Source organism: Eschrichtius robustus, chromosome X, assembly GCF_028021215.1.
Source record: "Eschrichtius robustus isolate mEscRob2 chromosome X, mEscRob2.pri, whole genome shotgun sequence".
NCBI classification, from domain to species: Eukaryota; Metazoa; Chordata; class Mammalia; order Artiodactyla; family Eschrichtiidae; genus Eschrichtius; species Eschrichtius robustus.
Genome location: NC_090845.1, coordinates 114,048,416 through 114,061,538, shown reverse-complemented (window position 1 = coordinate 114,061,538; position 13,123 = coordinate 114,048,416). Strand labels below are relative to the sequence as shown.

At 54.1% G+C, this 13,123-nt stretch overlaps 1 protein-coding gene across 3 annotated transcripts in view; it reads left to right on the top strand.

Annotated features, from left to right (window-relative positions):
* The window catches only part of ELF4 (E74 like ETS transcription factor 4), a 40,620-nt gene extending 28,413 nt beyond the window's left edge, over positions 1–12,207 (top strand). Inside the window, exons 3-10 of one of the 3 annotated variants that reach the window (XM_068533516.1) lie at positions 2,202–2,373; positions 2,788–2,880; positions 4,270–4,461; positions 5,329–5,412; positions 5,489–5,681; positions 6,369–6,746; positions 7,607–8,165; positions 9,466–12,207. In XM_068533516.1, the coding sequence (XP_068389617.1) occupies positions 2,202–2,373; positions 2,788–2,880; positions 4,270–4,461; positions 5,329–5,412; positions 5,489–5,681; positions 6,369–6,746; positions 7,607–8,165; positions 9,466–9,531 (1,737 nt within the window). In that variant the 3' untranslated portion in view covers positions 9,532–12,207. Of the gene's footprint in view, positions 1–2,201; positions 2,374–2,787; positions 2,881–4,269; positions 4,462–5,328; positions 5,413–5,488; positions 5,682–6,368; positions 6,747–7,606; positions 9,264–9,465 lie in introns of those variants that run through there. The other 2 variants (XM_068533514.1, XM_068533515.1) reach the window with 2 other exon arrangements.
* The last annotated feature ends 916 nt before the right edge of the window (positions 12,208–13,123 follow it).

The window sequence follows — 13,123 nt, the reverse complement described above, 5'->3', positions numbered from 1 at the left end:
TAACGTATAATGGAAAAGAATCTGTAAAAGAACATATATATGTGTATGTATATGTGTGTGTATGTATGTATAACTGCATCACTTTCCTGTACACTTGAAACTAACACAACATTGTAAATTAACTATACTTCAATTTAAAAATGAATACAAAAGAGTGCATAAATTATATATATATATATATATATATATATATATATATATATATATATTTTAAAGAATAACTATAAAGTGAATACGCATTAACTCACCACCCAGGTTAAGAAATAAAACGTTACTAGTCTCCTAGAAGCCCCTGATGCCTAAAGCACCTAATGAGAACCTACTCTATGCCAGACCCTGTTCTAAGTGCTTTATCTACATTGATCTGTTTAAAAAACCCTATGGGGTCAATAATATGATCGCCCCAGTTTTATAAAGGAGGAAACCGATGCACAGAAAGGTTAGGTAACTTGCCCAAGATCACACTGCTCGTAAATAGCAGAGTTTGGTTTCAAACCCAGGTAGTCTGGCTCTAGATCAGCACAGTGCAATAGAATTATCTGAGATGCTAGAAATGCTCTAGATTTGCGCTGTCCAATGTGGGGCCATGTGGCTATGGAGCACTTGAACTATGGCTGGTGCAACTGAAGAACTGAAATTTTAATCTTGAAAAAATTTACACAGTCACCGGTGGCTAGTGGCTATCGTACTGGACAGGTAGCTCTAGACTCTGTGGCCTTAATCACTACGCCCACCTGCCTGCCTCCCTCTGTCCGTCCTCTCTGAGATCTGTTGTAATGTGTTTTGGGACCCCAGCACTCCCCTGAAACTGCTCTAGCCGGGTGACTGCCCAGCGGCCAAACCCAAAGCCAGTTTCATCGATTTTATTCTTCTGGATCCTTCAGGAACATTAGGCAGAACTGAGCATTCTCATTCTTTTTTTCATGAAGAAAGAATTAACAGACTCATGAAAGAAAATTTGGAAAATACAGACAAGTAGAAAAGAAAAAAAATCACCCAAAGTCCCACAACCAAAATATAATTATTATGAACATCCTGGTGTATTTCCTTCTATTCGTCATTTTTTAAAAATTTGTTTAATTTATTTATTTCTGGCTGCATTGGGTCTTCGTTGCTGTGCCCGGGCTTTCTCTAGTTGCAGCGAGCGGGGGCTACTCTTTGTTGTGGTGTGGTAGCTTCTGTTGCGGAGCACGGGCTCTAGGCGCATGGGCTTCAGTAGTTGTGGCTTGTGGGCTCTAGAGCGCAGGCTCAGTCGTTGTGGCTCATGGGTTTAGTTGCTCTGCAGCATGTGGGATCTTCCCGGATCAGGGCTCGAACCCATGTCCCCTGCATTGGCAGGCAGATTCTTAACCACTGCGCCAGGGAAGCCCCTATTCGTCATTTTTAAAAAACAGTGGTGATTGCACTCATTTTTTAAGTTTAGCTTTGTTTGATTTTAGAACAACTGTGTCCTCTGGGGGTCAAATTCTCATGCCAATAATTTTATCCACTCCCAGGGATGAGCTCTTGGATACATATTTTTGTCTCCCTGAGGTATCTCCATTTTAAATACCTCAGTGGTACCTCCAACTCACCATATTCAGACACTTTCTCCCTATCTTTCTCCAAAAACATGCTCCACGTCCTTCTGGGTTCCCCCTTAACAAGAACAGTATCCCCATGCACCCACTGAATCAAGCTGGAAATCAGAACCCTCCCCCCATCCAGGCAGGGACTAGGCCCTCACCTTCCTACCTCTATAATGCCTCTGTTCTTCTGTCTTCATTCCTACTCTCATCACCACAGACTGAGCCCTAAGATGTTCACAATCTGAGCCCCTAACCCTGGTACCCAACCCTGAGGGTAGGCTGAGTCCCTCGCCCTTGCCATTGACGAATCCTTTCCTACTGGCTTCAGAATGAGCCTTATCCTCATAGACTGAGCACTAACCCTGGTCACTGATTAACCCATAACTACGACCAGTTAGAACTGTCTGCCCTTGGTTGAGTGCAGCTGGTACAGAGTTAACCCATCTCTATTAATTAAGAACCCACTCAAAGCATCACCTAGTGAGGTTGGACCCAGAGCAATGTCATGCCCTACAAAGGACAGCCCCTGAGGGATCCAAGAATTAGGAATTGCAAGAAGGGCCAGATTCTGGTACGGAGGGCTTCCTGGGAGAGGCGGGTGAGCCCTGAACCAGATCCCTCTCTTCTCCGTAGCTGGAAGACCCCTCAGTGTTCCCAGCTGTGATCGTGGAGCAGGTCCCCTACCCCGAATTACTGCATCTGTACTCAGGCCTGGAGCTGGACGACGTTCACAATGGCATCATAACAGACGGGACCTTGTGCATGACTCAGGATCAGATCCTGGAGGGCAGTTTTTTGCTGGCAGGTCTGTTTCCTTCCTGGGCAGAGAAGGTGTGGAGGAGAAAGGGGTTCTGTCTTCAGGGAACAGTAGTCCACAATGGCTTCTAGTGACCCCACGCAGCCAAGGTCAAGGCCCCCAACAGGTGGAAATTAGATGGGGTGATTAGGATAAGCAGGAGGTAGTACCACTTCAGAGAGGAGGAAACCACCTAAATGGATTCATGATCTCCTGAGATGGAGTGGGACAGTGAGGGGAGACCAGCTGGGATGGGTGTAGAGAAAGGTGGAGAATCAGGGTGGGAGGCGCTCTGGTCCCCTCCCGGCTGCCCCTGGGCTCCTTAGCTCCATTCTCTGAGCTGGCCCTGGTTGTAGCTGCATCCACTGCCTTATGCCCTGAGGGAACTTTTCTTCTCCCCCACATCATGGAACCCGGCACCAGATGACAATGAAGCAACCTCGCAAACCATGTCAACCACTGAAGTCTTGCTCAACGTCGAGTCTCCCAATGACATCCTGGATGAGAAGCAGATCTGTAAGTTTGAACCCTGGCGCCTTAAGTTGAAGCAATACAAAATTCCATTTAAAAATATCACATCCGTGTATTAGATTCTCAGGGACATGTGTGCGCACCCACACCCACCCATATACACGTGCACGTGCTGTTTGGCTCTGACTGGAATGGGAAGGGCAGGACGGCACTGGAGACAGGCAAAGATGGCCAGGGTGACTCTTTGGGGGTTTTTTATCTAGTTTTTCAATTATGGTAAAATACACATAACATAAAATGGACCACCTGAACCATTTTTCAGTGTGCAGGTCCGTGGTATTAAGTACATTTGTTATGTTGTGCGGCCACCACCATCCTCTCCAGAACTCTTGCCATCTTGTAAAACTGAAAGTCTGTCCCCATGAAACACTAACTCCCCATTTCCCCTTCCCCTCAGCCCCTGGCCACCACCATTCTACTTTCTGTGTCAATGAATTCGACTCCTCTAGGGACCTCAGATAAGTAGAAGCTTACAGTACTTGTTTTGGAGGGACTGGCTTATTTCACTTATGTAATGTCCTCAAGGTCCGTCCATGTATAGCATGTGTCAGAATTTCCTTCCTTTTTAAGGCTGAATACTATTGGCCAGGGTAACTTCAGGCCCCTCTGCTGTCTTGCTGAGCTCCCAGGAAGACCGTGCAGGGTGTGGCTTATTTAGAAATGGACCAGGCTGGGAGCTTTCTCATCCCTTCACTGTTCTGGGAGGTTGGCCCCTACCTCCTCCGATGGCCCCCGAGGCAGGCTTCTCCCTCGGCACCCCCCAGGCATTTGCCGTGACTCCACAGGAGGATTCCTGGCCCCAACTGCCCCTTCCCAAGGAGGCGCTGGGATACAGTGGGGGAAAGAAAGCCCTGAAGCTGCAAATTCTGAATCCTAGCATTCCTAACCCCGACTCTGTCACTAATATTCATTCAGGATTCAACAAATATTTTCTGAGTGCCTGCATGTACCAGGCATGTGTGACCAGCTTGCTGTGTGACCTTGGGCACATGCTCTGCCATCTCTGGGTCTCAGTTTCCTCACCAGAAAAGCAGAGGAATTGGGCTAAATGATGTCTAAGGCCCCTTCCGGTTGTGAAATGAGTAGATGACTAAATCAAGGTGGCCCTTTTCCTTGGGTGTCACCTGGAACTTCCCCACCACCAGCAGTGGGCTATAAACGTGGCCGCCGTGATTGGGGCCAGCTCGTGCCCACAGCTCTGCAGATGTTTCCTCCCCTAGTGTTGTGAGACACGGGAGGCGTTTTCAGGTGTATCCTGTGTCTGGGACCGTGGGGAGTGGCGCCTCGCCCCGCCCCCCCGGGAGCCCGCCGCTCTCCTGTGCACTGGCAGGCCGTGCCCTGGGCCCCAGCCACCTCAGGCCTTTCTTCTTGCAGTCAGCACCTCCGAAATGCTTCCAGACCCGGACCCTGCTCCAGCCGTCACTCTGCCCAACTACCTGTTTCCTGTCTCTGAGCCCGACGCCCTGAACAGGGCTGGTGACACTGGTGACCAGGAGGAACACTGTCTGGAGGAGAAGGTCCCCAGGGAAGAAAGTGCCAAGAAGACTGGAAAATCGAAGAAGAGAAGTAAGAGAGAGAAAGGGGCGGGGGGGGAGGGAGAGTGTTCCTTCAGGGTGGTGGGCAGTAGGAGGGGCTCAGGGAGACCATAAGTAGGGGTGAGTGTCGGGGTGAGGCTCACAGACACATTAAGGGAACAGCTCTCTGGTGTGGCGGGGTGGACAGAAAGTCCTCCCTTCTGGAAAGACGGGCCTCATCAGGTGGCCTGCCCAAAGCCTGACATTGCCCAGGCCACCCCCATCTGCCCAGCAGATATGGAAACTTTTAAAAACCCAATGATCCCCATGGGTTGCATCCTGTACTGAGTGTTCAGACGCCAGGCTTGGCCCCCTGGCCAGTCCCTGGCCCTCTGGGGGCCTCTGCCTCAACCCGTGCTCTTATCTTCCCTCTCGGAGCTTACAGAGCCGAGACCACGTATGGGAGAGGACTTTGGGCTTTCCCAAGCGCCACTGTTATTGATTTACTCAGGCGATGGCTGGTCGATACTGCCGTGTCCGTGCGGCAAGCAAACCCTGGTGCCACACTTATCCGCACCACAGTCACGCCTTTAGGCTGCCTTTTTGTTTCAAAAATGAGGCGAGGCAGATTCTGATCTTCTAAAGGTGGCTCATCGGCAAGCACTCCATTGCCCCACACAGGAGCGGTGTTCTGCTCTACCTCTGGGGCCTGAAAACGAGGGCGGGCCATTGGGCAGGTGCGGGCACCTGAAGGCTATGCCTGTGGAGAGTGACCCTGGGCCTCCCAACCTGCCTCTTCCTTGTCTGCCTCACCACCCCTAACTCGGCGAGCGCTTGGGCCCTCCCTCTCAGGAGCCTGCCCTTCAGCGCTCACGCTGGCTGGGCTCAGCCTCATCCTGCTCCCACCATCCCCCCACAGTCCGGAAGACCAAGGGCAACCGCAGTACCTCACCCGTCACTGACCCCAGCATCCCCATTCGGAAGAAATCGAAGGATGGCAAAGGTACGGCGGGGAGGCAGGTGAGGCGGGTAGGGAGCCGGGGGGCCTGGGCGCCCCCTCACCGCCCGCCGCTCTGCAGGCAGCACCATCTACCTGTGGGAGTTCCTCCTCGCACTTCTGCAAGACCGGAACACCTGCCCCAAGTACATCAAGTGGACCCAGCGAGAGAAAGGCATCTTCAAGCTGGTGGACTCCAAAGCGGTGTCCAAGCTGTGGGGGAAGCAGAAGAACAAGCCTGACATGAACTATGAGACGATGGGGCGGGCACTAAGGTAGGAGCCCCTGCCCTGAGGGGCCACCAAGCTCTTCCTTCTGTCCAAGGAGTCCCGTCGCTAAGGGGTCTCCAATTTTCCCTGAAGAGACTGGGCTCTGTCTGGGTGATGTGTAAGTGCCTCGCTCCTGTGGCCTGGGTCACCGGGACACTCTTTGGAGGAGGGAATTCCTGTGACCCTCCCGTTTGCTTGCCCCCCAGCCCATTTCCCAGGTCCCGCCTGGGAGGGACAGTCCCCTTCCTCTTGCATTTCTGTCCTAGCCTTTTTTCTTTTTAGAGCAGAAAGAGAACTTTAGGGCCCCCCATCCCCAAGAAGGGCTTCCTTCACATTCTGCAAGCTAGGGGCCCAGGAAGATGGGCCTGACTTACCCACGGTCGGTCTCTCAGGTTGGGGGACCGCTGAACCCCCATTGTCCACCCCCTCCCATCCTTCACTCACCCCCGTCCTCTGCCCCAAAGCAGGATGGGGATCAGCGTTTGCAATCCCTTCTTGTGGACCCTTTGAGTCATCAGGGGGAGAGATCAGAAATTTCATAAAAGCCTTCCAAGTCCGAGAGTTGGCCCTACCCCTTCCCTTGCCCTTGGGCTCCCGTCTGGCTCCCCGACCAGCCTCCACCTCGTGCACGCCCTGCCTGGGAGGGTGGTGTGTCCCTGGCTCACCCCCCACTTTCTGCCCCGTGTCCCACAGATATTACTACCAAAGAGGCATCCTTGCCAAAGTGGAAGGACAGAGGCTGGTGTACCAGTTTAAGGAGATGCCCAAGGACCTGGTGGTGATTGAAGACGAGGATGAGAGAAGTGAAGTCACAGCCACATCCCCTCAGGCCTCCGCTCCCTCCACCTCGTCCAGCAGCACCACCCGGCGAGCCAGCTCCAGGGTATCATCCAGAGCTGCCCCGCATGGCAGGGGCGCCACTTCCTGGGAAAAGCCAAAGGTCCAGCACGTTGGTCTACAGTCATCTGCGAGTCTGGAATCGGGACTGTCTCTAGACGAGGAGATCCCCACTACCTCCACGGTGCTTGTCTCTCCACCAGAGAGCCAGGCCAAACGCACCAAAGCTGTGAGGTAAGTGCACCCAGGTCGTTCCAAGTCTTCCCATAGTACCTCGTGATGGGGGGCGTTTTCAGCTTCTTGCAAAGCTCCGCACTCTCTCGGGTCTCCTGGGACCCTTGTGGCATCCCTGGGAAGCCAGTGGGACACTTGTTGGTTAAAAGAGGAAAAGTGACTTGCCTGAGGTCACACGCCAATGTAACGGCCGAGCCAGCTGTTGACCTGGGGGGCTTCTCTTGCCAGCTGGGGCTGTTTCTGTTACCCCAGAGTGCTCCCCAAGCAGCCACCGGGAGCCTCCACTCCTGGGCCCATCCCCCCAAGCCTCCTCCACTCCGGAAAAGAGGCAACAGAGAATGTTACATTCTGCCTTCCTCAGGCCCTCCAAGCCCACCAGGAAAGCTCTTGCCACTTCTTGTCCACACTAAGGTGCCTCCAATTTTCCATGAAAACTTTGGGCCTTGCCTGGCTTATATGTATGTACCTGTTACTACGCTGGTGTGGGCCACAGGGATGCTCTTCTGAAGAGGGACGGCAGTAGAGTGGAGCGGTGACAAACACGAGCTCTGGAGTCAGAAAGCCTTGATGTGTCCCTGTTACTGGCTGTGTGGTCTAGGGCAAGTTACATAACCTCTCTGTTCCTGTTTCCTCACACAGTAAAATCAGATTGTTAATCTTATTCAACTCATGGGCTGATCGGAAGATTGAGTGAAATCCTGCATGCCAGCCAGTTAGAATGATCCCTGACCTTTACTAAGTGCTCGACAAACGGTAGCCAAAGTGACGACAAAGAAAGAAAACGCCTTCGGCTCCGTTCCTCCTGTGCCCTCCTTCTGAGCCTCCTACCTGAACCAAATCTGTTTTCTGTTTCTCCTCAGTACGTCTTCAGTGCCCAGCAACATCCACCTAGGAGTGGCCCCTGTCGGGTCAGGCTCGGCCTTGACCCTGCAGACCATCCCGCTGACCACCGTGCTGACCAACGGGCCTCCTGCCAGTACTACTGCTTCAACCCAGCTCGTTCTCCAGAGTGTTCCGCCTGCTTCGACCTTCAAGGACACCTTCACTTTGCAGGCCTCCTTCCCCCTGAACACCAGTTTCCAAGAGAACCAGGTGGCCGCACCAGGGGCTCCGCTGATTCTCAGTAGCCTCCCCCAAATTCTGGCTGGGGGCAACTGTGCGACCAATCCAGCACCACCCTCGGTCACAGGGGCTGGCCCAGCCGGGCCCAGCTCTCAGCCCCCCGGGACTGTGATTGCGGCCTTCATCAGGACTTCCGGTGCCACAGCAGCCCCTGGGGTCAAGGAGGGGCCGCTGAGGCCCTCCTCCTATGTACAGGGCATGATGACTGGGGCCCCCATGGAGGGGCTGCTGGTTCCTGAAGAGACCCTGAGGGAGCTCCTGAGGGATCAGGCTCACCTTCAGCCACTTCCAACCCAGGTAGTTTCAAGGGGTTCCCACAATCCGAGCCTTCTGGGAAACCAGACTTTCTCTCCTCCCAGCCGCCCCACTGTTGGGCTGACCCCGGTGGCTGAACTTGAGCTCTCCTCGGGCTCAGGGTCCCTGTTTACGGCTGAGCCTAGTGTGACCACATCTGGGAGCCTGCTGACCAGATCCCCAACCCCAGCCCCCTTCTCCCCATTCAACCCCACTTCCCTCATTAAGATGGAGCCCCATGACATATAAACGGAGGGCTTGGGGGGAAGTGTGACCCACCAGGCAAAGTTGAGCAGCATTTGTATACGGACTTCCTCTAAGAGAGACTGACTTAAGTAGTGCACCTGCCCTTATATTTCAGTGGGGTGTCAGTACACCACACCCCCGTGCCCCACCCCTGCCTGGCGTCACCATGGCCAAGACAGGCCCAGTCGGAGCATCCCTGGTGTCAGACCACGGCTTTCAAGAGCACTAGGGGATATGTTCTTGTCGGGGTAATAGGCTGGCTCGGTGATGGAGGGCAGACCTCCTGAGACGTTTGTAGCCAGGGCTGGGGTAGGGGCTTCGTGAGAAGAGTCTTTTCACCTGGCTGTATTTCACCATCTTCTTTCCCTCCACAGAGTATTTACTATCCCGTATGTGAATATCTCTGTACGTATTTGTGTGTACTCGTGGGTCTGTATCTCCATTTCTTTGGTGAGGACGGGGGTGTAGCTGTGAGGTCTTCAAGGGTGTGTGTCTCTCCGTGGGTCAGCCACAGAGATGGGGAATTTTCTGTTTTAAGGGAAAGCCTTCTCCGGTTCCCTTTGTACAAACCAAGATTCGGTTGTTCTGAGCCTGTGGGGTACAGGTTGGAGCCCCCAAATCTGGAGAGATGTCACAGAGCTGGAGCAGGTCCAGGGGAGGAGACCTTCAATGGGCACGTGTGTTGGGGAAGACGCTTGGGCTCAGCCTCTTTGCCCACCAGTCATCAGCCAGCAGGCCGGAAACGTCAGCTCCCCGGAGTGCTTTGCTGAAGCGCCCCTCCAGGGGCAGACCCAGCCACAAAGTCCCCAGGGGGAGGGGGGCTAAATTAGCTGGATATTTGCGCCAAGGGCTCGGGCTGTAACACCAGCCTTCACGGGCGCCCTGCCCTGCACCCCGGATCCTGGCTTCCCTCCTGATTAATTTTGCCCCTGCCGCTTCCCTGCTGGCAGGTGGTGCCGGGGACAGTCGGATAATCCAGTAGCAATGTGCTTTGGGCCCGCCTCCGTCCCCGCTCGTGCCTACTTGCTGCTCAGCCTACTTTCTACTCCCCTCACAGGTCGGTCCACCCAGCCACTCCCGCGACGGCTGCAGCAGACCACCTCCAGTGGGCCTCGGCCCCTGATCTCCAGCTTTCTCACCTCACCCCGATTCCTCCTCCACGAAGATGGGAGCCAGCAGCTGTGAGCTTCCCGTCCCTCCTGTCTCTCCACGTGCCTTCCTTCCGTCTTTCCTCTTTCTGAGAAGGGCTCAGCCAATTTTCTCGTGAAGTCAACCCCTCGACCTGGGGCCTCCATCCCGTCCCCTTTCTCTTCTGTGAATTCGCTTTCCTCTCTCCGCCAAGTTTCAGAGCCAGGCTAAGAGCTCTAATGTGTCAGCCTTGGAAACAGTGATATTATCTGATGAATTTGGTTAATGTGAATCAGTGCCTCAGGACCTTTGCTATGTCCTTGGCACAAAACCAGCCACGTGACCTAACTACCTCCCCTGGTTGCCCTTCTCTCCTGGTCACTGCCAAGCCCATTATCGTCCTCTTGTTCTCCCTCTTCTCCCCCCAGGAGGGAAGCATATATGGTTGTGCAGGTGTATTTCTTACACGTCTCCAGCGCTTGGCGTTAACGTGACTTTTTCTAATAAAATCAGTTTATTATGACCATTTCCTGGTGGCGGAAAGTAAAGCATCTTGAAAAGGGTCACCTTTAAAAGTAATTTTGGCACAAAGGTGCCACATGGGTTAAGAGTGGCCCTGCCCCCCTCACCCCAACCCCATAGAACTCATCATACGAAGGTCTTCTTCACAGTTCTTGGCCCCTGTGAGCCCTCACGGCACATGACACTACTTCCCATCCCCTTCGGCACTAGCTGGGCTCATCCGAGCCCTCCATCACCCTCTCTCTCTGTGCCCATGCTGGCTCCACATCTACCACTTTACATGTGGGTGCCCCCAAGGGCCTCATCCATCCTCCTGGCTCCAGGAGGGCTCTTTGGGTTGGGTCTGAAATCTAGAGCTCCAGCCCTCACTCTTCTCCTCAGCTTCTGGCTCACATTTCTAGCGGTCTGCTGGATAGTTCTACCTGGATGCCTGTCAGTCCCTCAAAGAGTGCCCCTCTGTCAAAAATGGATTTTTGAAAGTCCTCCACACACACAAAACCTTTCGAAACAAAACGGCCGTCATGACTTGCCTGTTTCTGTTAATGGTGCCACCATTTTCCTGACCTTCTAAGCTTGACATTTCAGAGCCAGCTGATGGCTGCGTTCACTTGACCCTGTCCCCTCCCCACTTCCTGAACTCCAGCGCAGTTCCCCACTGTCTCTCAAATCTGGCCGTTCTTCCACAGTCCCAGCGTAGCTGAAACTCACTCAGAGCTTAACCCCCTCCCCAGACATATTGGCAGCCCCCCGGGGTGATCCGACTCAGCCCGTCCAATCTGCCAGGGCACCACCTCTGTTATTCCTCTGCCAGGATGCCTCCAGGTCGGGGTGACACTCAAAATACTTCACCTCCAATCTGTTCTGAGCAGCTGGGCATTAACCCTTTATTTTCTGAATCGTGAGGCAGTCCAGGGGTCCTGGAGGAGGTGTGGGGGAGCACTTGAGGGCTCAGGGCAGCCGTTCCAGAAGTATTTTGCGCTTAGCATCAGCTCTGTCTTCAGACAGGTTCCCAAGTCTTTGACCTTCTGGCAAGGCCCTTCAACCATCAGGGCCTGACTTCCCCAATCGGCTCAACGTTGCTCCCCTGACCTGTGTACTGCTCCAGTCAAAGGGATGGATTGGCTGGACTTTGAATGTGCCTCTGTTGGAGTTTCCCACCTCTGTGCTTTTGCTTTACTTGCTTCTGCTCAACCGGAATGGTCTTCCCACCCCGCTAGTACCAATTAAGTTGTATCCATCCTTCAAGTCTTGGTTCATGGAAGCTGCCTCCCCAGACCAGCCTATCCTTAAGTGAGTTCATTTAAACTTGTTGCAGTTGCCACTCTTTTGGCAACTGATTGTGAGCAGCCTGTGACATCTCCTCTATAATAATCACAAACTGTTACTCAAATCTTCAGTGACCTGAACCTATTTAGTCTCCCCAATTAGTGTGTTACCTTCTGAGGGGCAGGGGACTGTATCACCCAAAGAGCAGGGCACACTACGAAGCAACTAGTGAGCATCAGCGGACGGTTACTGATTGAGCTGGTGAGAGATGGGGGACCAAAGTTTGAGGTAGGTGACCTCCGACCTCCCCTCTGCACAGGCACTCACCCCAGGTGCTCCACTGCCCAGGGCCTGCCCTCCCTGGCTCAGTGCCCTCATGGTACCCCCCACCCCACCCCCCAGCCTTAGCACCCAAGAGTTGTTACTACTTTGAACATCTCCTGCCCCTAAAGAAACTTCCCTGTCCAGTTTCTTTCCTACTCGAAGTGTTAAATTAGCTAATCTGATAAACTAACCTGTGCTGATATAGTTATGGGAGAGGGCTAGAGGAGAGCCTCAGGAGACAGGTTCATTTCAACCAGGGTCACGTGGCAACAACATCCCTGCCTTTGCAATGGTTTAATAGAGTCAAGAGACTTGCTCCTCACCCCCAGCAGCTGATGCATTACTCCCTCCTCTGAGCTCCCACAGCACTTTGTATATACCTCTTATTGTAGCACTTAGCACATGGTAGCTCCTTAGCTATGTGTTTATGTATGTTTCCCCTCCGATAGACTGTGAGCTCCTCAAGGACAGGGACTGTGTGTTAGTCACTGATGTATCCCCAGCGCCTAGCACAGTGCCTGGCACACAGTAGGTGCTCAATAAATGTTTATTGAAAGAATGAATGAGTCCTGTTTCTAATCATGGGGATTTCAGCCCTATACTAAGGCAGGCAAGAGGGGCGAGAAAAGGACAACCCATACTTGGGGGCTACCACGGCTTTTTTCCCCTCATCCAGCACTGCAGGCAGCTGCCTCCCTTGCCCACGTCTGCGGCCACCCCAGGACAGCAGGGTCCACAAGGAGACCAAGGCTGCTTCCAGCAGTGCCTTGCTGCCACCGGGTGCCCCGAAGACTCTGAACTCCTGCCCTTTTCTGCTGCCCCCTTCCTGGGACAGACTCATCACTATTTCCTCATCCCTGGGTGGGACTGAGTGGTAGAAGTGTCAGGCCCTGTGTGGGAGGGGCGGAACAAGAAGTTATTCTCACGGTCGCAGTCTTTCTGACCCCATCATGTATTTTTAAAGAGGCGGTTGCCTCCGGCTCCAAAGCCGCTGGATCCGAGGTGAGCTCATTGCCCTCCGGCCGCTCCCAGGCCTGGGAGGCCAAGGCGGTCGCAGCCTGTGAGAGCCTCCGCCTTGGCACTCCAGGCGTGCGGCCGGCGTCCAGCAGGTGGCGCTATGGAGCCGGCGCAGGCGGGCGGGTGACCCAGCGGAGCCCGGGAAGGGAGAGGCGGCCAGGGCGGGGCGCGCCGCTCTTGGCTGAGGCGGCCGCGGCCGGCATCTTCCTCTCCCTCAGTCCTGCCCCTGCGCCCCAAACTGTCCCTGGGCGGCTCCGGCCCCCACCAAGGCCTTCCATCGCTCCGTAGCTTGGAACTTTCCCCCCGGCCCCCTCCCCCTCCCCCTCCCCTTCCCCTTTCCAGAGGGAATTCAGCAGTCGAATGAATGCCCTCTCCCCATTGGCCGGTCGCGCCCTGGCCCCGCCCCGTCGCCCCCCACCCCCAGCCTCCGGGACTAGCAGGTGAGCACGCGGCGGGCC